The 27,431-nt window shown below is 36.4% G+C and overlaps 1 protein-coding gene across 1 annotated transcript in view; it reads right to left on the bottom strand.

The window, feature by feature from the left end:
• Positions 1–27,431, bottom strand: part of LOC135691975 (uncharacterized) — a 44,372-nt gene that overhangs the window by 4,630 nt on the left and 12,311 nt on the right. The window contains exons 15-16 of the mRNA XM_065209987.2: positions 7,736–7,915; positions 615–880 (exon numbers count right to left, since the gene is read on the bottom strand). Coding sequence (XP_065066059.2) covers positions 615–880; positions 7,736–7,915 — 446 coding nt within the window. The remainder of the gene's footprint in view (positions 1–614; positions 881–7,735; positions 7,916–27,431) is intronic.

Raw genomic sequence — 27,431 nt, 5'->3', positions numbered from 1 at the left:
TTCTGACAAAGCGATTAAACTTTCTGACGCTTGAAATCATATTAACATCAAACTTGTTTCATGCATTTTAAAATTAGCATTACGAGCTATTGGTGTGACATTAAAACATGTAAGTTTCTGTAAGAGAGAAAATTAAGCCCAGTCTTCGTATTCACAATATGCCAACGTGCAGAATCAACGTGCAGCACTTAAAATCGTCCTTTTATATACACCAAAGCGTGTACTGCTTTGCCCATACGGTACCGAGCACTAGATGACAGAAAGTAAAAATAGCAGTTTTAACATTCCTTCCTTGCATGGAACTTCATCATATTTCATGAAAATCAACACAATTTCAATTATTTTCCTTTCAGAGTAATGACAGAAGGCGCATGTTGGAATGAGGGAAAATTTTCTACCTTTTCATACATACATTCAAATTATTTGCAAACTGTTGAATTGAAATTTTATGATTAAAAGCATTGACCACGCTGGATAGTTTGATTTCTGGCCTAAACCCACACACTTATTACATTGTAATGAAGAAATCTCTTATGTAGGTCTTAAGTGTGCTAAAACGTTTTTTGTTCTTTTATTCTTTATAATAACACTTTATACACACTCAAGTTGCGTACCTTTCAGACGATTCTTTCATACCGCTGCCCAGGGCTATACGAAACCAGTTACATCTGGTAGCAACAACAACACGATGAGCTCTGAACACAACAGCCTGGTCTACGTTCTTAGGTTCAGCATTCAAATCAACATGGTTCGATGAATCACCAGACACAACAAACACCAAGTCTGCAAAGGCAGAAGTTTCAAGAAGATTTTCCAAGCTGGTTGATAAGGCAGTGTTCTTTTCAAAACCAACTGTACCATTTTCATTTATTTCAAAGACCTGCAAAATTAAATGTTAAATAAGCATATCTTTTTAGCAGAGCCCAGAAAATATTACGGTTCTACGGCTGTTTACCGGAGGAAAGTTATCCAATGAGTCAGTAGTTTTGAGCAAGGCAAATATTTAGCTTGACAAGAGCATGTAAAGTAAGGAATTCACCGTTGTACGTGAATCTTTCTTTTTCCCTGACAAAGCGAAAAGACCAAACTATCGATGACCTTACTTGAATTCCATCTTTTAAAGACTTTTATTCAAAAGAGACCAGGAAAATTTTGAGGAAGGCCAATGAAACAAAGTTTCATCCAGAGGAAGATCGAGGCGTTTTCTCAACTCTGCTTTTTAGAAAATACTTTGGTCGAAAGAACTTTATGGGACTTTATGGACAGTGATGACTCTGTTTTCTAGTGATTAAAACAGCAAAATAGTTGTTTGCAGTACTGAGATGCAAATAACCCAAGATCTGAACGGAATATAGCTCCTAAGGCGTGTAATCAGATCGAGCTTGTCGATGAAAGCTGGTTTGTTATTTGTAGCGAATTTAACATAAAGGAAAAGCAAAGATGGATAAGCCATTACTTAATGATAGAGATTATATCAAAGCAAGAATGTTGCCAAGAAAAATTATCATATCAGAATGAGTCAAAGGTACCGACGACTTTTGTTTTCGTATAAACATTGCCCTTGTCTGAAATAGTTTGTGTTTCATTGCTCCTTTGTGGGTTTTGGTAAATTTGAACAGAGAGATAGAAAAACTAATCCATGACAACGTCACAAGAAATCTAAGAGAATGAAATATTGATAAAAATGTCTGGCACCTTTTTGATAAAATCCACACAAAATCAATTTATCTGATAAAATGAAATGTTAGTTATATCAGTCATTTTCAAATTCTTATTTAAACTGATCATGTTTCCTTGTATTACTAAACAAAATGACCAGGGGGTTGAAAAAAGAAAAAAATACAAAGCAATACAAAACAAACCGTGGAGCCTAAAAGTATAAACTGTCTTTTGTAGAAAGGGATGGTGTGTGCTTTCGAGCATACTCAGAAATCGATTCGATGCCAATGGAGAAAAAGGTGCATAAAGGATGTACTTTTATGAAATGCAACGTTATTAGCATACTTTGGACAACGGAAAAATTCTTGAAACCACTTTTCGCAGTAACTTCTTCGCAAAAAGTCCAAAAGCTGTATATTTTTTCGCTGATTGCACAGTCAGTTGAGATTACTGACGCAATGCATATTCGGCTTGCTGATTTTCTGATTTTTTGGGGACACTGTTTTTAGACAGGAGTTCATTACGCTACAAGAAAATTGTTCATAAAGCGGTTCCTCCCAAAATTAGGGGATTGATTCGGTTTTTAGAAAAGTAATACTAAAGTATTCTCTCGAAAAAAATCTGAGATCACCGTGTTGGTTTATCGCCTCTTTTTTACTGAAGCAAAAATGACTGCAGCTGGTAAGGAAGAATGGAAATAAGACAGGAAGTCTCAGTGCTAGCAAAAAGAAACAAAGAGGCCTCGGTTTTTATGAGAAGCGCTTAGAGAAAGGAAGGCTTGAGTTTGTTATTTTCGATATCTCATTGTATCAAAGCCTGATTGACGAAATCCGTAAATAGAAAAGGTTTTTGAGTGTCGAGAACTGAGCTGGATAACAAGAGTAAGAAAAAGTTATGGATTTTCTACAGATATTACGACTTTTTTCTCGTCTTCATCTGTTTTTGATTCAAAATGTCTGTCATGGAGACGAGGGACGGTTTAGGAAGGTGGGGCTGATACGAGGGAGTTGATATGAACTCTGCGAGATTACATCTAACAGCCAGAGGAAAATTCATTACTTTATTCCAGCAAATACATTAAGACTGGTTTGAGAAAAAATTAGAATGGAAATTCATGTCAATCTTATAATTCAATTCAAACATAATTATGTCTTTGTACTAAAACTTTATCCATTTACTTTTATTCATTTTTCAGCATTATTAGTATACTTGAGGTATTTCTACAATATTTTAAAAATTACATTTTGAATTAAATGGAGGGCTTCTTGTAAACCAGCCTTTGCTGAACGGCAATTCTCCTTAAATTATTTGAAATTTGAATGGAAAATATACATAGATAATTATACATATAACCTAATTCAAATATTGCGAGAAAATGCAAGAGAAATGCAAAAAGATACAATTCTTTGTTTTACAAGAACCTAAAGCAGAAAAGAGATTAGCATAAATGAGTATTGAATGAATGGCATATGTGTTAGAAAACGTGTGCTATATTCACCAATAGACTTGGAATCTCATTATGTTATCTAGTAAATCGATACCATTCATTTATTAAATACATTCAGCTATGGACATTTTCGGCTAGCTTTTAAAGGTCATTAAACAGGCAGATTTTACGGCAAGCAATAGATTTCGTGACAGAATGTTTGACGAGGATATTATAAATCTCCTATTTAAAGATACTCATAACACATTGAGAAGAAAAGTAAACCTCCACAAGCAGCGAGAAATAGGTAGTGATCAAGCACCTTAACGACCTTACATGAAAATCATAACAGATCCCCTTTGTGATAAATCAACGTAATTTAACTAAGCAGTACTGTTGTGGAATTCGCTCGAGATAAACCTTAGCAGAGACAACAGTCGTACCTTTATCAATCACACAAGTCAATTCTCACTCTTTGCCGCGTCGATGGACTCACAACTCAGCAAGGATGATCTTTCAAATCCTTTTCAAGGTGTTTAGTATTTATTCAAATTTAATCACGAGCCACTAATACCCTAACATTTCATTGATACTCCTTCAAGCCGAAAACAACTTAATAGATATTTTTTGTCTGCAAACAGTGACTTAAAAAGCCATTGACAAAGAAACTGAACCACTGTGTCTATACTAACGTCTAAAGCTTTTGCTAACATAGCCAAATAAGGTTTGCAACATGTGGATGATCCTCGTTTGGGACGTTTGCTTTTGCAACTTAAATCAGAGCTAGTCATTAAAATAACAAAACGCTGAGACCGTTTATGTATTCTGCGAACATCTGCCCTTTTCGACCGTTTACTCAGCTTCGATATTTGTATATTTTATAGTGTATTTTAGAAGAATTGCTTCACATTATTGGTTTAGTCAAAACCAACGAGTTTTGTGAACTGTGAAATATTGTAGAATTGGACTCAAGGAGGCCTAAAGGATCTATGGCCCAATAAAAGCTATGGCCTAAAGGCGGCCCTGATAAGGAATGGTATCGCTGAATTTGGTTGTGAATTAATTCCCACACAAGATAGGACACATAGATTTCAACAGATCTCCTCGTTACAAAAAGTTTTACTCAAGAAACCTTCTCAAAGTTTCTATTCCAAGAAGTCTGAAAGAAACATAGAGAAAGGAAAATTTTTATATTCTCATCTCTATCGACACTAAAACTATATTTTTAACCATTCACCTGATCCATTTTTCAACCATTAAACTAACTAGAAAAATGCTGAACATGTTCTGACCGTTTGGCCTAGTTAATTGGTAATGAAAAGCAATCAAACATGTTCGGTGACATAATGTGTGTTGACGATAGCATACGCGATCAGCCTCTTAGGTGGCATGGCTATGCGGAGAAAATGTAGAACCGGAGAAAAGAAACCAGAAAATGTTAAAAAGGACAAAAGATCAAATTGAAAAAACAAATGGATAAGAACTTTGACTACAAAAAAAGGAAGAAGAGATGAGGTAGAAAGGAATTTTTAGATCTAAAGGTGCACGATGATAATGAAGAAGGCCTGGCTGAGGAAGGAGCCCTTTTGGGTAAGATTTCTTAGGGAAATTTCGAAAGCATTTTGGCGTCGTAGTTGGTTTTTTATTGCCGAGGTGTTCTATTTATAGTTTCCTTTAGATTTAGTTTCTTTTAAAATTCTAAACCTTTGATCCTTTTACTTTAAAAACTATAATTTTCACAGGACCCTTGTTGATAGCAGTATCATTCTTACTGAAAAGGTTATCCTGTATAAATATATTGTATTGTATTGTATTCTTGTTCAAAAGAACAAATGAAGGTCAATGACAACGAAGGCGGGAAAAGCTTTGCTAGAAATGAAAACAGAGCAATGACGAAATGAAAACAAAAGAAATTTATACTTTTGTTCGCAAATGATCCATGATTACTGTTTTCTGTTTTCTGCAATAATGCGAAAAATGAAACATGATCAAACGAGATTGGATTTGAGCCAAGAAGCTAGTCAAAAAGAGGATTGTAATGGAGCCAAGGAAAATACTAGGGACATAAAAATATTTTAAATAGGACCCTATTAACCAAAAGTTGATTGAATTTGAAGTTTTGGCGACTAGAGATTTTGCTTGATCTCTGCGAAGGAGCATTATATAACCTCTTTTTTGGGTCGTAAACAAACAGGAGAGAATACTTAACTAAAGAAATGTTGCCAGGGCGAGTAAAAGAAAAGAATATTGTAACCAAAGAACAGAAAACAGAATAGAATAGAAAAAACAGTAACCAAGAAAGGAAAAAAAACCAAGAAGTTTCTGATCCTTCTGGATTAACCTGCAGCGAAGAAGAAAAATGGGGCTAGTTCAGAAGTCAGTAAAAATGAAGTAGGCGAAGCTTTAAAGGTGCTTTGTCTGCAAACACACCAGTTCGGTTCAGACCCCAGAACAATCACCACCAAGCAAATCATATCTCCAATCTTTGGAACTGTCTGCACCAAAATGCTGATGAGACAGTGTTGGAAAGATTTTGTAACGCTAGAGAATTGCTGATGAAGCGAGTAGCTTTTGACATGATGTTGTCAGGAAAAGTCATAAAATATTTAGGATCGCCATCGCAAATATGAGAGCCGCACTTGAAAAAAGTAAATAGTAGATTTGTAAACAGCAATTTGCAATACTTTTGATAGCTAATTTATATTGCAAACATGTGTAAGGCAAGGATGGATAAAGAGAGGTGTAAGGCAAGGATGTATCTTATCGCCTATACTCTTCAAGTCTTATAGTGAACATCTAATCCACTAGAAGTCACTAGAAGATAAGAAAAGCATACAAATAAATAGGGTTAGTATCGCAAACATTAGATATGCAGATTGTACAGTATTGATAGCTGAGACAGAAGAAATTTCAAAGGAATTGTAGATCATGGAATGGCGTTTAGATGCGAAAAAGACAAAGGATATGGTTCTATCTAAAAAAGAGGAGGGTGGTAGAAAAAACATCAATATAAGAGCAAGTGGTATACACCTAGAAGAGGTTAAAGAATACAAATATCTTGGACGATGGAAAACCAACGATGGTAGGTGCACTGATTGAATGAGAATATGAATAGCCAGAGCTTAAAGCGAATTTCGGGACACGAAAGAGCTGCTCAAAAGGGATATAAAACTTGAAATTGAAATGAAACTACTTGATACACATATAGCTGGTAAGAACATACAACAAATATCACCATCGAAGAGAGAATCGTCAACAAGAGAAATTTAGCAAATAATAGACTTGCCCAAAGAAAGATGAGCTTTGCAGGCAATACACCCAGGAGAGACACTCGTACTCTTTATATATGGGCTGGTCTCCCTGTATACGCTTTGAGGGACTGTTTACGCTGGAAGGATACATAGATTGTAAAAGAGATAGAAGCAAGCAGAGAAGAAAATGGGCCAATGAATTTAAACAATAAGCAACATCTACCAGTCTAGAAAAAGTAAAAAGAAATGCTGGAAAAATGCTAGTTTGTGGAGGAATTTTTTGTTAACCTTCGGACCGAAGGTGACACTCGATGATAATGAAACAACTAAAAGATGTCGAGACGAGAAGAACCAACACGCTTGAGAGAGAAACCCAAAGTTATGAGATGTACGATTACCAATAGATGGTTTAACCTTGATTGAGATAGACTGAGAAGAGAGATTTTTTTTGAAGGGGAGTGTTCACAATAGAACTGTGTCATAGAGGATTATCAGGAAAATGTCATCGGCCAAAAGATGGATACTTGAAGGGGTGGGAGAAAGAAGACCATCGATGTAGCAGATGAATAAACAGGAGATATGACAGTACCTTGTGGAACACCAGTAATACTTGGGTGACGATTTGAGAAGTAGCCATTAAATATAATGGGAATGCCTCAATCAGAGAAGAGGCAGTCATTAAACTTGAACAGGATGCAGAACGACATAAGGAGCTTAGAAAGGAAAAAATTGGCAGGACACGATCAAAGCCCTTGGAGATTTCGAAAGTAATCACTTTGCCATTACCAAAATATATGCAAATATAAAAATAGGTCAAACTCTCTCTTTCATATTGAATAAGCTGAAAGTTGGATCACCATATTTACAAACATTGATACAAAATAATAGGTTTGAATTTTGAGCAAGCGTAAAATAAAAATTGTCATCTCATACACTTATTTCGTATATCACCGCATCAAACTTCAAAAGGTATTAATAATATTTAAAATAAAATTTTTAAACCTACAAAAATAGATGTGAAAAATAAAAGCCTTCTATCTCACAGTAAAAAATGATTACTATTAAAAAAGAAAACAACGGGGAAGGCTTGTAAGACTGTGACGATTGATGACGCAGCTTGAAATCTAGAAATCTTGATAGAACTTTTTGTAGAAATCTGTGAGTGGTATGTCTTGAAATAGTGATTAACTTCACTCGTTCCCTATTTTTAGGAGCAATTAACACTATATCTTACGTAAATCTAAGCTATAGATAAGAAAAACGAAAAACTGTGTGGTAGGAAGATGAAAAAGATAGGGGAAAAGAGACGTTTCATCGAAAACAAAGGATTGTGATATCTTTGGCCTAAAAAACAATTGGAGCTACTTCCCTGCAAAGAGCAACCTTCACGTCAACATACCTCTGACTGCTGTGGAAGAATCTCTTTAGAACCAAGTGACTCTTCTCTCCAATCAAACTGTTGCTGGTCGCCAGTCAAACCAAGATCCTTCATGACATTCCCAAATACTTCTTTAGGGAACAATTCGATAACAGGACCTAGGCTTGAACGTTGCCTTCTAACCATCTCCAGCACATATGCCTAGAATGGAAACAGCTAGCTATTTAAAAAGACAACGAAAACTGGATATGAATGGGCATAACAGCCCCAGGGAGGTAACATGGTACATATAGAGCTGGGATGTCTAAAAGTACTTCTTTGAATTTGGGTAAAATATACTATTTTGGGTAAGCCACTTGTGAAAATATTTTTGGTTTCACGAAATGCTGTAATATTTTCGTATAATAAGTCTCAAACACTATAACATACAGAAAACTTGAATAATAATTAAAGATTAAGTAACATCAAGGGTCGAAAAAATATTTCATTGATTTATTTCTCTCCTGGCTGAAAGAAAGATATCCGGGCTTAAATCTCATAACACTTATCATTAATATACCAGAGTACCCCGGTTAAATGCTATTTCAAGAAGGGTTTTTAAGGGAAAAAACACAAATGATAAGCAATGTGTTTGTTCGAAGTAGTGATTGTTGGAGAAATCAGAAAAAAATGTCTCATTACATTTACTACTGTTATTATTGCTTAATTAAAATTCATATTCTTGAAAACCCCAAGCACAAATTACAAATTTCAATAGCTATTGGTTTGAAACACGCTTGAAGACATAAAAGAAAGAAGAGTGAAGGTGAAATAACTTGAAATGAACAAAAACGAAACGAGAATTAAGAAATTTTGCATTAAGAGAATTAACGTAAATTATAAAAATATTAATAATAAATGGAATTCAACAATAAAAAACTTATAGATAGAGAACAAATTACAAAAAAACTTTTTGTTGAAGCTAACTTTCGAAGGGTTGAGTATCGGTAATGCTTTAGAGGAAATTGAAAGATTAAGTTACACATATTTTACCTCGTGGGTATACCTCATCAGCAAACAGAAAGAAAATTACCAGCAACATTTTGAAAATAATACATTACTTTAAAAGTTAATGAAAAGTCTCCTGAACTCTTCACAATTTTTCTAACTGAATCAATTTTCAATTTGTTGATGAAATGTTGCTGGATACAGGCTTAATAAGCATCAATTGAAAGAATATTGTTGGGACGCACAGGCCATCCCACCTCTTCACAGCTACGCATCAATATTACCAGTTTGCATCTTTTGTATCAGTTACAAAAGAAATTATCATTTCTGGCAAGTAAATAAAAATAAATTAAAAACCAAAAATCATACGCAACGATATTAACCATCAAATTGAAATGCACTTGCTTAATTAGAGATTGCAGATCAAGAATGGTGAGAACCTTTTTGGAAGGGCCGAACGAAATAAGGCGAAAATTTCAAAACTACGGTTTTTCCTAGAATCATTCAATAAAATCACCCTTATGACGTCACACAAGTGAAAATGCAGGTGAGATATTAAGCCAACTACTACCCCTCGCATATAAATGACTTTGGAGGCGCTTACGTGTTATTACTTCGTTTATAGTATCATAAAGATTTTTCGCACATCCATTCACTGTTTGTCTTATTATGACGTATCTACTTTTCGGATATTTTTCGGACATTTTTGAAGCTCTTCTATATTGTTCAGCATTACGTGGCGGCATTTTTTCAGTAACTTGGAATGGCGATCTCCATGTTTTTTATGATGACCGTTCCCTTTCAAAAGTTTTTCATTGTTTCCAATATTCTAGATGTTCATCGATGCACGCGATCCAGGTTTCATTGGATGCCCCTTTCTAGATACGTTACAGGGCCTTCTTCAAAGTACCCATCAGGAGCGACGTACCCTCCAGCCTCGCTTCCTTTTAAATAATACATAATTTTGCTCATAAGAACAATTCTTTACGAAACAAGCATTAAATTGGTAAAAAAAATTAAGACCAAATCAAGAATAAGGATAAATCAAGTGCTGGTAGAAAGAATAAATCTTTCAAGACAAGGTATCTTTTAGGCAATATTATTAAAAAACAATTAACGCTTAATAACCATCCACGATAGTTTTGGTTGAAATTATCTTAATTCTTCAGCTCCATGCACTGGCATTTTGCAACTTTCTTAAGGCTTGATAACAAAGTAGAAACTTTGCAAAATTTCACTTCAAGTTTTGTACTCTTCACAATTTCAAACAAGAATTTGATAATGTAAACAGACCAAACTTTCTCGAAATCGATGTCATATATTAAGATAATCCTGCATCGTATGAATTTGTGTAAGAATAAACTTTATTATTTATAGCATACAGGGGTGTAGTGGTAGTGGGGCTCAGGAGAGTTGAGCCTCCTTGTAAATGCCGAAAATTGGCAAATTTCTCTTTTTGCTGTTGCTTTTCGCAAGATTTTGTGCATGAGACCCCCTTGTTATTTTGATAGCACTACAACACTAATAGCATACTATAGGCAGTAACTTCGTAATAAAACTCGAATAACTTTGCAATTCTTAAGATTTTCTCCCCCTGTGAAAGCAGCTGGCAATATAGAGGCAGGCTTACCACCCAATAAATCCAAACTAACAACGGTTGGGAAACATGCAGCGCTTGGCAAGATTTATAGAGTTGACCCAGTGATGCTTCTGTGTCTTCAAAAGCAAAAGGTCATCTCAGAATAACGACTTGAATAGTTCAACTGATCAATACAATTTGATTTTGCAGATGTCAAGACTTGCAGAGCCCTGAAGGCAAAGAATTTTTATCCACTAGTATTAGTCTCACCCGTATAATCTATACCGAAAGAGGTTGATTGGGTAAGCGATGAGGCAATTTTTCAGTGACCAGTCATTTCTCCTATTTCCTTTAATTTCTTTGCTGCAAGGCGAATAGGCGAGATTTATTAGCTCGTTTAATCATAGTCAACAAATGTCACATTGGTTACGAGAAGGGTATCTACTTAAACTTCAAAATGTTATCCGTCTGAAACCCCTGAGTCACACACCTATGCTACATTGGGATCAATTAGAATTCAAAAACAAAAATGGGGATAAAAAACCTATTTAAAGAGCACGTATATCGAACATGAGATTCGCACCCAATGCCTGGTGATTGCATTAAGCGAGAACTTCTGAGTTTCACATTAGCGTGCACAGCTTTGCTTTCATAGCATCGAGCACTTTATGACAGACTGGTTATACGGCTATATTTGTTTTCATATATTTTCTTTATACACATGCTCCAATAGGCGCATTTCATGAGTAAAATACTTGTACCATTTGAATAACTTCTAGGGAGGGGGGGGAAGCGCCCTACTGCTCCAAATCATCAGTGATTCAAGTTTTACAGAGGGGTAGAATCATGAAAAAAAGAGCTTTAAAAGAAACCGTAGGGCTGCTGTAGCCCCCTCCCTCACTATTTTGCTATCACATCAAGGTTATGGTATCAAAGATCGTTGCGACCAACTACCGTGGGACTATTCCAACTCGTGTAGATCACCCCCCCCCCCCCCTCCCCCTAACTCCAAAATGTGCTCTGGCGTCCTTGTTATAAGTGGGGTTCTTTCATTCAAGGGGTAAATACATTACATCGGGGAAATTTGCTTAGCAAAATCAAGGGTACTAAAGGTTGGTTCGTTATAGTAATTTGGTAATATGGGGTTTTTTTCAAATCAGGGTTCCGCTGTACTTAGAACACTGTCCCTCGGTTGAATACAAAATCATAAGTGAGTATCTGCTTAAAAAGGGGCAGTTTGCTGTGCTGACAGAAACATCCAGCAAAATAGATGATCTCAATGACCCAGGGCATTTGTTAAGATTGAAATAAATCAAAAATGAAAAGAAAACGAAGTCATGACATCATCCAACGAGTGCACTGAAGAGGTGCTTGTTTCTCAGCAATAAATATCGCAATTGGAAAGAGGCATCCTGCTGATTTGAGCAGAAACAAATACCCACTAATTATAAGCAAAGCAAGGGAATTTACTGTACCTCGTAAAATACACTTAGGCGGTTAGCAGCCGGCCGATATCACAAGATGCATAGAACAAAATTAGCTTCGTCAAATTTCACACGATAAAAATTGCACCATTGGAAATACAGGCTGGGCCAGAAGTATAATCAGTGGGAGACGTGGAAGATTTGCCGGCCAAACTCAAGCAACTGGCGATTCAAAATTTTAATGCGAGATTAAAGGAGACAAAAAATGTGTTTTAAGTTCTCAATAGCAAGTCTCGCAATAACCAACATGGAATGGGAATAGGAAATTCTGAAAATCTTAGTAATACTATCGTGAAGTCAAACAGATTTAAAAATTATAGCTGAGTCTAAGTTTAATGGTTGGACACAAGAACGTTGAAAATAAATATACTGATAAAGACACACATTTTAATCCTTTTAGCCTTTGAAAAATACGTTTTGTAGATGAATGAGCGAGCGAGGTAGAAAGGATAACCAGGGATAACTTGGTAGAAAAAGAAATGGTAAAAAAGCAATTCATAGCAATAACGAGGTCTGTAAAATCAAACCAATAAAATAGCTTCAGGCTTTTGTTATATATCAAAGGACGGTTCTAAGTTGCTACATCGATTTTCACGCGTATTGCGATCATCAGGCAATTGACTACAGCTGTGCTTACCCATTTCACAAAGTATTCCTACATACAAAAGCAAGAAATGATAGACACCTTAAGTTCAGCAAACTATAAGGTTCAGCGAAAAATATTTGCAACGGTCAAATTATAAATCTCTCCAAAATATAGGTTTTTGCGCATAAAACAATCTAATTAAAGATAAAGAAAAGACGCATGGATAAACTATTTTTGTCATGGTTCTCAAAAAATTCTTTTGAGATAAACCCCTGAGCCCCTTTGTACTACACCCCTGAATTTTCCTATTCAAACTCACTGGTAGAATGATACACTCATGGTCTAAGTATTTAAACCAAGATATTTCCCCAAGCATGGAAGAAACGGGGGCCAAATGTTTAGGGGGGCTTCGTATGGGTTTTGTACGAAATTGTTGCTTCATTGCTTCATTGAATTGCCCAAGTGGTCCTGAAATTTTATAAATTTTGCCTGACTGGGGGGTGTCCCCTACGCCTATGTCCCAAGTATATGGCAAGATAGTTAGAAAACAGCCATGCAGTTTTGGGTCGAATACTATTTTAAGTTTTGATGAAATAATGAGCAAAGAATGTATCACGAAACGATAAAATATTGTCAAAAAGTACCGACGGCGCTACACCGAAGCAAGCAGTAGCGCCGACCCGGACGCACACTCAACCGGGCAGCCATACACAAAAGGAACAAGTGGATTACAATAACATGCGACATGTGCAACAATTTCGTGCCTGATTAGCAACCTAATGCATTTTTGATTATAAAAAATTACTCTGTAACAGCAAGGGGTCTAAATCCAAGCAAAACGTTCTTTCAAATCGGGAAGACCCTCTTAACCCATACTAAGCTAAATACACTAATCATAGTCTCGTTTTCATTCTTTTCGGCAACTCAAGTGGCTGGTCTTCCCTTCGCAGAACACCAGCCTTAATGAATCTTAAAAAACCATTTGGAACGAACTTTCTAGAAATAACTTCGACAGAATCCAAAAAATTTGCTTACGCTTTTATTTTTCTACTGCGTTGATCGGTTTCATAGTTGCAGTTTCTATCCAAGGCTCTTTTAGAGTACACAGAGTGAAGGAATCTATCAAAGTTCATTCAATACTTTCAAACCTGGAAAACTAAATCGGCAAAAGTACACGGTTAATTTCTTTTGCCGCACTCAATCATCCACCTTGATATTTGATATGTCTCGAAAGATTCAAACCCTCGTGCTATGTGCCCCATCCCACTTCTAGAGATGCTTTGCCACCCCTAGCTTCATTCTTCATAAATTGGTCTGAGGCAGTTACGGCCTGGTCGCAACAATTTTGGACTGAGACAGGGCAAAAGTAGACATATTTCAACTTAGATTCACAATTCAAAAAAGAACATATGTTTGTCTGTTTCCAATTCAATTTCGCTGTATTGAAGAGCACTCCCGAATACACTTATAAGCTTGATGTTGCATGTTCTTATGCAAAGTTGTTCAGCAATTCACATTAAGCTGTCGATTAAAGCAGGCCACATTGAACATCTGAGGACATTGTAACTCTGGCCCTTCATATCAAACGATTGTTGATTTTCAGCTCTTTGCAAATTGGAAATCCTTTCCTAACAATGTTACAAAATCTGTTTTTCTAATCTACTGATCGTATCGACTTCCTGCCATGTCAACGAGCAATGAGCAAAACTCTGAAAAAAAGATGCTTTTGCCGCATTGATAGTTTTAGCAAGCGTGTCTTTTTCTGACCCATTGTTCGCCACATAACTAACAGCATTGAATTAATTAAAAAATGATCATGAATTTGTCAGGTTCGCTTTATCCATCACTGGTTGACATTCGCGTTGATTTGACTTCAATTAGCCTTGGCAGAGTGAGCTCAAACCGTGTGTTTAACTACTTATAGTTTCATTCAAGCTTTCCACTGACACAAAAAACAGGAACCTTTACACCTGATATCACGTCAACCATAAGGGACAGTTTTGACATCGGGCATTGGTTGATGACTTCCTCACACGAAAGGTCTTTCTTACATTAATTACAAGCTTGTTAACTGGCCTCACAAAAAGGCATGAAAAACAGTAAGTACCCGCATATAAGAAACCTCCTTGTAGTAGAAACAGGCCTCATTTTCTTCAAAAGAGGCTCATCTAAAAAAAAACAATTTGGCCTCAAATTAAAATGTTTCTTATTTTCAAGTACAAGTCGTGCTTTATATTTTCTGTTTATGCTCTAGGATAGTTGTAGTGTGTGTAATCTATTAATAAGAAAAACTATGCTGTAGATTATGCACCAAAGGGGGGGGGGCGGGGGCACTCAGCACATAGACATACGGAGGGATCAGTCCGATATTTTTGGGTCAAATTCTTATCCAAACTGATATTTTTGGGTTAAATATTTATCAGAAATGATATTTTTGTACAGTGCTGCATCTGTTCTGCGGAATTTTTAACTAAAATTTCTATAGGCACACCTCGTTTCCTTGCTTAAGGTTACTGGTAAAACTGAACTGCCAGGGCTGCTTTGAAATATCGAGAAACTATGTAAGAAGAAGGAAACTTAAACAAGTGGTACTGACATGATTCAGGGTTTGAACTCCAAAGTTGAGGGGTCACACAGTAGACACCCCTGACAATTCTTAGCCCAACCCGACCGCCCCCCTTCTATGTTCTCTAATTCATATTTCTGCAGATCTTTGCATGTGGTGAAAGTCGATTTAGTACAAGTCTGTGGAGGCACACCACGTTAACAATACAGTACACTATATAACAATACATCTGAAACCCCAATTAATTGCATCTCGGTAAATTCTGCCAGAATGTACGCTGAAATGTCTATAAATATATATTATGAATCAACTTTAGTGAGATGGCAATCATACCAAGGTCAATGACGACCTTAGACTTTGAGGTCTGGGAAGAAAGAAAGGTTGGATTTGATGTGTATAAGTCATGTGTAGAATATCATAAAACATAGATGTAAGGGCCTTTCTCATTGATATACCTCCAGTCATTGAGTTTCACAAAGAACGCCTTTGTAACGAATGGGGCGGAGCTGTGCCGAGTACCAAATGCTGAAACAAGTACGCCACTTGAGTTCTGACGTAAAAAGAGGTTAGCTTCATTGTGTTCCATTTTAAGTAGTTGTTTACAGTAAACACAGCAGCAATCGAAATAGGCTTGTTTCATTGAGTACGAAGTAGTTTTTCATTTGCTAGAACAATAGGCTGGCATGTTGGACCTAATACTGATTTAGCTTTGAGCAGGTGGCCAAATAGTAGTGCCTCTCGGATGGCGAGACATCGTCGTTCCGCAACAGCACCTCAAATAAACCATAACTAACATCCAATTGCTGGTGCTCATTTAAGTTATTTGGATTATTACATCAGGATTAAGGACTAAAACAAACAGAACGTGCAGGTGCAAATACACATCAATTATAAGCTATCTAAAATACTAATGGGCAAGTAGCCTTGTTTTTTGTTTGTTTGTTTGTTTGTTTGTTTGTTTGTTGGTTTGATAAATGTTGGTTCATCTCTTAATTACTTTATGATGCATCTTTTACAGTATGCATTGAAAATAGCCCAAAACCAGCCTCTTTCAATATTGTCATCTGGTAAGAAATGGACCAAAAACAAAGAACCAGGAACAAAGAGTTGGTGTTTGGTCAACTGGAAATCAACTAAAGTCAAGCAAGAATTAAACGTCCCTCCTTCGAGGTTTTAAAATAGAAAAGGACACAAAAAGCTAACTTGTCAGAGTTTCATCTCCTGTTCCAATTATTTAGAGGTCCTAAAAAGACAATCTCAATCAGAATTTCATCATTATTACAAAATATCGGCAGAACACTTGTAAAATTTCCAAATTAACATCTGGACCCTGAAGATCTTTATGAAATCAGACTGGGCACAGAATGCGATTTCGGCAGGAAATGAACCAGCAGATCATTTTGTCAGCAAAAAGTGGCCTCTCCTATTTGGATCGATGATGAAAAGGGTCAAAAACTAATTAGAAAAGATACACATGTCATTTAAAGACGGTTCATTCTATAATCGATTTTAAGTTTCCTTTGTTTTGGAGATCTAACGAAATTCAACGCCATGTCAAGCTTCTCAATGTCCCTGCACCTTTTTCAAATCATTTGAAGGGATTTTCGTTCCTAAGTTGCGGACAGTTATTCGTGACATTTAATCTAAGGACTCTAAACCACATTAAAATATCAATGATTTCTAAACTCAAATCAACCATCGTGTCAGGGATATAAGATTGGACTTCAAAATATAAAGTTAACAACAGTAAATTATTTTAGAAGAATTATATAAGAGTATAGAGGCTAGAAATTGGTGAGATTTAGAAGTTGACCAAAAATAATACATGTATTTTTTATAAGAAACTAAGGTCTGGTGCTGGTAGGCAGATTCTTAAACTTTCCGACTATTTTGCTATCAAAAGTTTCTTACATTTTTATTAAATTTCTTAGGTCATGAATTTTTTAATCGTGCTTCCAAGGTAAAGTAAATAGTTCACTCACATTCAGAAATAAACTAACAAAGTCATCAAGGAATTTTGTTTTCCTAGAATGACTAACTCTGTTGAGATCTGTAAACAGTTAAGCTTCATCAATGTCAAGTTGAAGTCAAAACAAATTCTTAAATGGAAACTTCTTGGGTGTGCAATTTACTGATGATGTATGCAAACTGCATGTCAAGTGTAGTGTTGCAATATACAGTGATGTTCAATGTCAAGACTGTTTTGAGTGTCAACTCGGAAATTAAAACTGCAGATTAAAATGGTTTCTTAGCTTTTTCTCAATTTGGGTAGGGTTGTTTCTTAACTTTCGAAAAAATGAGCCTACCGTTTCTCATAACCCGTTTCTTATCAAAAAAATGAGTGTAGCCAAGTTCCAAATTAAACGACAGTTTGACCCTTCATCTATATGTAATTTTCAGCAAACATAATGAGCGTGAAAACTCATTAACCAAGTATTTTGCAAGTATACTCCGTTACAATGTTTTGCTATAGATGAAAATTCAGGAATCGCTGAATTCTTAGACTCTGAATCAGAAATTTTTTCGTATATTGAGGATATCTTATAGAGAAATTGATTGCTATTTACTGTTCTAGAAATTATTGATATTCATTAGAATCTTTGTTAATTAGATCACAATTAGCTGCGTTTGTAATAAATGTTATTAACATTTTGGTTCGTTCTGGCATTAAAATGTACGTAGATGTTATGTTCGATAGATTAAGTGCCATTTCGGTCTATATATCTATATTGTAAAGAAAATTGAAAAAATGTGCAGCCTGGTAAAGATTTTGAATTCCAGAAAAATAAGAAATCATTCATCGCATCGATCCCCGTTTGTGAAAAAGATGCCCTACAGTCATTCGAGCTTAGACTAATAAAATTTACACAAATTATAACACTTACAATAAATGCCACTTGCTACACGTGAAGTCTTACTGCTTAGGCAGACAATCTCGGAAGACGGTGTCAATAACAAGAGAAATGGCAGACATACAGAGATGCTAGGTCAGATACAGTTCTTAGTCATACACAGCCCACTGGGATGGCCTTAGTTGTCTGCTGTCCTATCGAGCCTGTAAGCTTCGGGGCTTAGTAATGTTTACACCTACTGGGATTTTAACAAACCAAGTACGAGTAAGCCTAACCAGGAAATGCTACAACCATGGACCTCCATTAATAGACGGCTCCATACAGCTGGTTTTCCACTGTGTTTCATTCACACTCGTAGATGTTCTAGAAAACAACGTCTTGGCAGCACAGCGTTGCCGTTAGCGTCGCGCCACACACGAACACAACCTGTCCTACCGTTTATGCCCATACAATCATTAGAATTTCATTGCAGATAAGTAAGAATCTGTTAAAAAAACCAAGCGCAAAAATCGGGAAATGGCAATCTAAAAGCTTTACGGGGCGAAATATTAGCCTTTACTGATTTACGTGTATTTATTGTTGTTTATTCTCGGCGTATTGCCGTGTTTCATATTTGCTACGATATAAAGGCTCCCAGCACTCAATTTAATATTTTCCTAGGCAGTAATGAAAAAAACATTGATTTAGATTAGAGAAAGTGGCATGTATCTCCAAAATTCAACCGCCCTAAATCGAATAAAATTAGAGAATAACAGCATTGTATGGTATGAGAAACAAGAATATACAACAGCATGATAAGAATAAATTTCCTAGCAAGGTATTTAAGACTTTGCTGGACTTCAACTTTTCGTCTTCACTGTGGTCTATCTGTTTTTTGGCCATTGCATTTATTGAAGACTGTACCTAGCACCCCGCGCTGACACCCCTTCCATTCTACTCAAATATGACTAAACGAATATTGACAATCGGCAACAGGGGGTATTTGGGGGGGGGGGGGCTGATTCTTTACAAGCATTTACCAACAATAACCCTACCATTGCATTCAGTCCTTTGCTTGTACGCTGTGAACAGGCTCAAAATGACCATTTAAAACAAAGAAACATTTCATTAATTAGCTATTTCCGTTAGCTCGTGTCCATGAACTTAAACCGACTGCTGTGATTTCATATAAAGTTCAGCCTTGGCGAGAAATGTATTTCACACACTATGAAGTTACATGATCCAAAGAAAAATGTTACTGCGGCAAGGAAAAAACACAAAAAGGATGGCATCCACTGATTCTTGAGAAATGAAATAAATAGAATAAATTTAATCTCTGCACGCAACATTCGCTATTAAAAACTCACAAATACATCACTAAAACAAACTATCATCCTATTCGAAGCTTCAAACTTAAACAAGTTTTTGACAGCGAGTATAAATATTAACTCTTGTTAGGAATGCAAAGGAATTGAACGTCCCTGAAACTTTTTACAGGACAAATGATGTTATTCAAACTGCTAAAGACTTAACTCTTTTACATCTTGTTCATTACGAAGCTTTGATTTCACGATATCATGAAATATTCTTCTCTATATAAAACAGATGAGTGCTTGATAAGGTTTTCCAGCTTCAAAAGCATAAAATCAAGGCCAGGACTTAAAAGTTTAAAATCTTCAGTAAGCTCTGCAAGATCAACAAAATGATGTTAACTGACTTCTCCGTTTCGATCCATATGCTTGGTTAACAAGTAAGCGATGCTTGTCGACCGGGCATTGCCAATAAACCAAAGTGTTTAGGACTGCGCCAGTTGTCAATGGTGGCAGCAGCACCTCACTGGTCTAAAAGCTGTCCGGGAGCATTTTGTACAGTAGCAGCGATTCAGCTGTCTCAATCTGTCCGGGGCAGACCCGTTACAATACCTTTGATACGGATGAAAGGAAAAGTACATCGGCAATGGGTGCGACGGTATTGGATTGCGAATATGCAATCTTTCCTGAGTTTTGTCAGATAGCCTTTTGTCTTCCTTACAGTCATCATCGCGTTTTAGTATGCTCTCAATTGTGAAACTCTTGCTTTTGTTCTCTGTTATTGAACTAAACTTCGTTGTCTCTGGTAACTGATACAATTTCATGTCATCTTGCAGAGTTTTTCCTGTAATATCAAACGACTGTATTTTTACCTCTTTGGTGGGAACATTTTCGTTGGCAAAGTCTGATACATTTTCTTGTTTGATCTTGATTTCGACATTTGAAGATTTTGAGTTCTTTTTAGCGAGAAATCTCCTTTTTCGACGAAGAAAACTGCCATCTTGAAACATTTCTGCACAGTCAGGATGCAAGGTCCAGTAGCTGCCCTTTCCACCATGCTCTGTGCCTCGAAGAACTTTAATAAAACAGTCATTAAACGATAAATTATGCCGCAATGAGTTTTGCCACTTTGTTGAGTTTTTTCGATAAAACGGGAAATTGTCTGTGATAAACTTATATATCTGGCTGAGTGTCATCATTTTGTTTGTCGAACTGTGAATAGCCATCGCACACAAAGCAACGTAAGAATAGGGTGGCTTTTCGTCCCCGTATGTGCTTTTTCTTGGCCTTGGCATTTTTCAACCTAGTGTCCAGAAATAGTGTATGTGTCACCAATAATAATCCAATCGATTCGCAACTCGAGTCGTAGCAAGCAAATGCCCCTTGAAAATTTTTCAGTAAGAGCTCCGAGAATTCTGGCTCCGCGATCGGTATCTTCCTTGTAAATCCTTTAAAATATGTTTGTTTAATGCTTCTTTTACAGAGTGGCTACCCAGTCTACGCTCCTCTAACAGGTCACGCGTGTGTGACATTCCAACGCATGCCATCGGGTACTTATACTCAGCCACAGCCTCGTCTCGATCATACTATAACTAAACGTCATAGATCTCAGTCAGGGGGTCGCATCGGTCACACAAATTGTATTTTCGCTGGTGTTTTTTGCGAAACCTGTTGTTAGGGTATGCGTGCAGAAATAGAAAAAGCATGTACATCGTGTCTGAATACCATTATTATTTCATAGCAAATAATACAAGAGACAACTTTTTACAGCGACTTTACCTTTATCTTTAATTGGATAATGGAAAATTTGAGCATTCTTGCCAAGAAGCATGCTGCTTGGATTCCTTTTGTTGGCTCTAAGCATTTTAATTTGAATATTCCATTAGATGCCTTTAGAAGGCATATTTCCACACAGATGGCAGCTGCATGCACAATCATCTATACATTTTAATTTTTCTTGAAAATCTTGAATATGCAAGCAAAATATACCCCTAACCCCACATGTCAATCATTAAAATACCATTTGTTAACTCATGATGAGTCACATTCAACAGAAAATGAAAAACTAAACAATAATTAAATAAAGGATTTTTACAACGTTTTACGTAAAAATTGGTTTGTAGGATTTCATTTCTCAAATGATGTGAACTTGAAAAAGTGAGAAAGCTCTTAAACGAGCTTTTACCCTTTCATTTAATCTCCTCTTAAATTAGACGCTTCAGAAAACCTCCTAATAGATAGTGCCTCAATAACTTTCCCAATGGAGCTAACTCGAGCTTTTATGGAAGGCATCAATATCTCAGTTTAGATTTCCTAGAATAATAGATGAAATGTTCAGTTGCCTGATAATCGCATTTAGAGTGAAACTCGGCATTTTGATTTAGAATCGTCCTGTTCAATACACCAACGCTTGTACAGCTAGGCCTATACAACACTGAGCACTATATGACAGGCAAGTAAAAAGAAATTTTCAACAATTCGCATAATTTTGGTATGCATATATTGATGCCCGTGACTGCAGTTTGCTCAAAATGTCTTGACACACTACCCGGGCTTCATAGGCTACATGTAACAAGCGTATAGAAAGATAAAAGCTCTTTCATGGATGATGGTAGGTCAAGCCCTCAATTTGGCTCTCAATTTCTGCATTAACTGGCTAAGACTTTAAAAACAGATGGAGATAAGTAATCATTGAAAGGCAACTTTAAGCAGATTTGATGGTAAGGAGCTGCCGCGAGTTGGTAAGTGTGTGATGGCACGGGATTTAGTGGATTTGTTGCCCAAACAAAGGCATCATAATGTAACATAAGAGAAATTAATTGACGAAAAAAGGCAATTATTCAGCAGCATTACGCGGATCAATCGGTAAATCGGCAGCGCGCGATTCTCAACTCAGAGCTCACTTTCAAGAAAGACAAAAGCAACGGCAATTTGAGAGGTTCAGGGTAGAATACGGTATGCTTAAGAGGTATCAGCATTTATGAGGCATTGCAGAGAATACCGCATAATGCAGAATCTCTTTTCAAAGGCTACTTCCTATAAACTGGAAACAGTAAAGATAACACAAATCAGAGGTGGCGCCAGAAATCTTCCGACAGAGGGGTTGGAGCTTCCGACAGGGGGGCTAAAATGATTAAAATATGCAGTTTTCGTACGTTATTTTGTCAAATTTGCTTCAACGATAGCCTAAAATTCACCTCCGATGGGGGGGGCTAGATGCTTCCGATGGAGGGGCTGTAGCCCCCCTAGCCCTTCCCTGGCGCCACCACTGACACAAATGGTGCTTGATCACATAGATCAGTGATAGCGCCAGCAATTTTTTCGATGAAGAAGCTTGACCTTCCGATTTTGGAACTTCCAACGGGTGGCTAGTATGTTCCCCAAAGTTGGGAGGGGGTTCTAGCCCCCTAGTCCTGTGTGTGATATTCAAGCAACCCAGTTGCTAGCTAGCACAACTCTTGCTTCCTGGTATTCCAAGCAAACATTTACAAACCAATCAATAGAGAGCTACAGTTCCTTTAGAATTACCTTGCACATCGTGTGTTTACTTCTTAATCTACTGAGCACAGTTCGTTATCCAAACGACTAACGTGAAGACATTTTAAATGCGTATTAAATACATAAGTGTAAGGATGTCTGACAACGCATCTGCTTTAAGGAAGATTATGAACAAAATTCATGTATAAGATTATAACATGTTGATAATATTAAACAGCTTTTAGACCTGCAATATTTTTATTGATACATAATACTTCAGATATAATGTTTTCATATTTCCTTTTTAGCCTTTTTCTTTTTATGGGAAAACGTTGTTAACAGCCATTCAAAAATGCTGAAGTTTTTATCTTGGTTAAATTCACTTTTATTTTTATCATTATTATAATCATAATGAATAAAAAACATTACTATACCATCGCTACAAAATCAAAAGCTAACTTTTTGTTGAAAATAGCGATAGGTAGGCATTTTCCAAGGATAACAGCTTAGAAATCAAAACATCAGATTTTCATTAGATATTAATATCGTTGGATACTCTATTGTCGAATGAACATATTCTTCATTTTCGCGAGTAGCCGTAATACAAGTAGCAAAAAATACGCAGAAAATATATCTTTTCTATTGACAATACCATTTGCTGAATATCTGATGAAAAAACCTGACCGTGTAATTGCCAACACCACCCCAACCCCTCCTTCCCTCTATCTAGTATTTTGTAAAAAAACCTGTAGCAATATCGATATTTTTAAAAACTGCAATAGCAGTTGTCGCTGCGTTTGTCTAAATAAACCACCGGGATATGAAAGTGCTAATCAAACGCAATAGCGCAACGGTGGTTTTGCAATGCACCTGACACTGCACCAAAACATAACAGAAACATGTGGCCAAGAACAAGATGAAAGCAGACGCTTTGCGCAACCAATTAGTATGTGGCATATTAAGCGTAAACAATTTCAAATTTTAATTTGAGCCAATTAGTTTTGGTTGGTGAAATCAAAGAACAAATAGGATGGAGACGACTTAGGATAGATAGATTAAGAAGATCCTCATTCTTGATCCACGATTTAGGAAGAAAAGTCAAAATCACCATGGCGCTTACGATGAGACGTCATCCTCTTTGAAGAGCCACCGCAACCACGAAGTGAGGTGACACCCGAACGATTAACAGAAATCAAATCCAGCGTTGAACCCTCTAATTCCTGCTCGCAAAAGCTAAATGCCTGCAATTTGTGACTTATATTTTACATCAATAATGATTGTTATTCTATATAAGATTAATCTCTTGCTAAGTTGGTAAAAGATCTTCTTGACACGGATTTTCCCTACCTGACACCAGACGCATGGCTCTCTCTTTTCCGTATATCATTCAACTTAAAGATTGCTACACTAAGAATACAAGGGGAACAGGAAATCTATCTGAGCAATCTTTTGTAGTGTAACCTCGGTATTATTAAAGCCTCTTTCTTCAATCAAGTCATACGTCATACTCTTCGAATTATGATGACATGTTATGCTCGAAAGGTTGCAATTATACTCAATCTCCGTGCAGAAAGTCGTACTTTTACTATATTAATTTTATTTATTATACCTTTGACGCACAAAAAGATGATCTATGTACATTGATTCTCAGCAACATGTACAGAATGCCTGTAGGCCCTCTAGATTTGCACGATGGTGGTATAGTTTTACTGAGTGGGGGTCATCGACGGGAACAATAATGGGAATCGATCGGGTATCAACTGTATTTTATAAGCCTATTTTCTTTGTAGGACGTTACAGGAGTTCCTTGAAAACAATCAAAACTTTTGAACTAAGGTGAATGAGTTAACTCATGGTCCTACGATAACATAAAATTGTGCAGATAGGTTTTCTAAGCACTTTGAAAACAGAAATGAACATTGGACCATACATTTCCTAACCAAAAGATCAATTCACTACATCTGGGCTGGTAACGGCTCTGTAAAACTGACTGCCAATTTCTTACGAAAGGGGCAATTCATAAGCAAAAACTTTTCATTGCATAAATACGTCACATTTAAAAACATGAATAACAATTAAAATTGATTAATAATAGAAGGAGCACACTACTGTCTGTGAGTTGAGTAAATTCCCTATGATGTACGCCAAGCACCTTTCCCGATTTTATCGAAACTTACGGAGGGCCTTCAAACAATTTATTTACCCAGTATGTAAATTCTTAATTTTGAAAGACAAATTCAAAAAGCTTTTCGCAAGACAGACCTCAAGATGTCTAGGAGATAACGGAAACTTTTCCCTTTTATACTCTCTAAACTACTTTTCTTCACCGAGTATGATAAATTGCTTGAGTTAATCTATAAAATATATTTTCTAAAGAAGAACCATTTCAAAAAAAGGCGAGAGAATATATAAAAGCGTAGGTTAAATTGGTTCAAGCAACGGACAGGTCCGATTAAATATGGTAGAAGCTAAAAAGATACTAATTATAAAATGTTTTTCTCTAAGCGTGCATTAAACCATTAATTTTATTCTCCATAACATGGGTTCTCCCATTTTCAAAATCTATTGATAATATTAGCTTTGAGGCTTTAAAAATATACTTGGAAACCAATGACAAAAGGGTGGGTATTGGGTGAGGTACTTAAACTTTACTTGTTTTCAACGGTTGTTGAGCTTGCGACCGCCATGTTTTTCTGACCTCATTTCCGTACTACAGATGAATGTTAGAGCAGGTTATTGCTGTATTACGTCAACGAATGTAAGAGCCGTTAACAAAGTTTCTTACACCCACCTCAGCACAGGGTTAGCGCTTCTGTTCACGGTCTTACTTTGCTTGGGTTCATTGTCTTGCTTCAAGTACGAACAAAATCTTAGAGAAAATTTCTCAATTTTGTTCTTGTTAAAGTTACAATGACCATCGTTCTGAATCATGAAGTCCTTGTCACAAAGGTCTTTCGCTTTTCGCTAGCTACGATCTGTAGCATCATCATTTATTACTAGTTGCATAGTATAGCAGTATCATTGGGATCCACCCTCTTTCTAGGTCAGGGCTCAACGGCATCAATAAACACCTAATATCTGAGACCAAGTGAAGTTAGGCCTTCTATAGTTGACCAATCTATCTTGGAAACCATTTTTGCAACAGAACTTTTCTAAACCCAGACCCTCTTATCAATTTGGTTATAAGTAACGAGAATCTCTCTAAACTCAGTGATATTTATGAAATAGACAATTGACCTATCTATTAAAACAAACGCTTGACCCCCAAGCTCAAATATCATGACGATAGCTGGACCCCTTCTTTAAAAAAAGGGGGCTCTGGAAAAGTCAAACCCTCTTAGTTACGTTCTTCTGCATGAGCTAAGCCTTGAGAAATTTCCACTTGACCGACTCGATAGAATCACATCGAGAATAAGCGTGGCAGCACAAGTAGAAAAGAAAGGAAAATTATGGAAGTCTTTATCGTTCAAGCTTCATTGTCTACGGAGTCCACAAAATCATTCATAGAAGGAAATTAGACCTACTCTTGTAAGCTAAACATTGAAAACTAATGATGTTAACTTCAGTTTGTTGTCTAATCGGCCAAGGCTTTTGCCAGTGTGGTCTCACTCGTGCCATCATCATATTACGTCATCTATGACCGACTGTCTGCGATTGTTGAGTAGATACAAATGCGTTTAGGACCTTAATTATCATACATTAGAAGCATTTCCCAATCTCATTGTGAAATTGTCTCGTCTGTTTATCACTTCCATCAGCCATTTGTCCGTAAAAAGTGTTACTGTTAAGCCATTTACGTTTAAATCATTTAGTATTTGATTCATTCATATGTGAAGTATCATTCATTCATAATTTACCCTGTGAAGGATATTCATAACTAACTTCACGAATTTCCTTGCAGGGCAAAGTGTTTCGTCGAAATTGCATCCATCGGCAAATAATCGGAGAATAGTGTATGGTTTTAAGGTATCTATACTGTTTTCAGATAATATAGGGTATAATTGCGATATCAATGTACGGAAATAAAACGCTCTAGGAGCATCTAGATGGGACGGTCTGCAATAAAAGTATTTCTAAATGAATTACCCCTTCACCCCCATGCTCAGTTCCCAAATAACTATCCTCTCACTACGGCCCTGATTTTTATCAAGAATTGCGACCAAACCAAGATTAGTTATCGAAAATGTGTTAAAAAATTCCATCATATATTCGGACAGAGTATTCTCAAAATCGTACTTGAGCAGTTCAAATAAAGAGGACTTTCGGTAAATTACGTTTTATCATGCCCATTTATAGTCAAATTTATTCTGACTGGCATATCGAGCCACCAGTTGCTCTTATAAGAAGTAATTTTGTTTTGCAACTATGATGTAACAAATGAATGTCAAAATATGCATAAAATGCTTAAAAGAAAAATAAAAGAGCAAGCTTGTGTCTTACTTAAAAAAAGTAAGCTTGTGTCTTGCTTAAAAAACTATCCCATTTTCGTAACACTTGCTTGGCGTCACAAATTTGTCCTGTCTTTGCAAGAGAAAAGGGAAACTTTCATCTGCAACTTATGAGAGTTTGAAAAGTAAAGGAAGTGTTGGGTACTTCTTTTTTAATCAAACAAGAATAAGCAATCAAATTCTTGGGTAATTCAAATGCCGGTAGTATTCAGTGTGATTCTGGGAATATCATTACGGCAACCAAGCATATTTTCTTATACGGACGAAGAAAATCGCAACAACCGGCAAACTAAAATATAATATGTGAAGAACATAGAGGCCACGTGCTACTGAATACTCACGTGATCAAGAATACTTAATCAGGTTTTAGAAAATGCGCGCAATGATACTGCAGCAAAATGAAGGAAATTAAAAATCATATGGAAAAGAAAAATCACGGACTATAAGCC

Source organism: Rhopilema esculentum, chromosome 13, assembly GCF_057945365.1.
Source record: "Rhopilema esculentum isolate cy_ngs chromosome 13, ASM5794536v1, whole genome shotgun sequence".
NCBI classification, from domain to species: Eukaryota; Metazoa; Cnidaria; class Scyphozoa; order Rhizostomeae; family Rhizostomatidae; genus Rhopilema; species Rhopilema esculentum.
The sequence above is the reverse complement of the archived record's forward strand: the minus strand, read 5'-3'. Positions and strand labels throughout refer to the sequence as shown.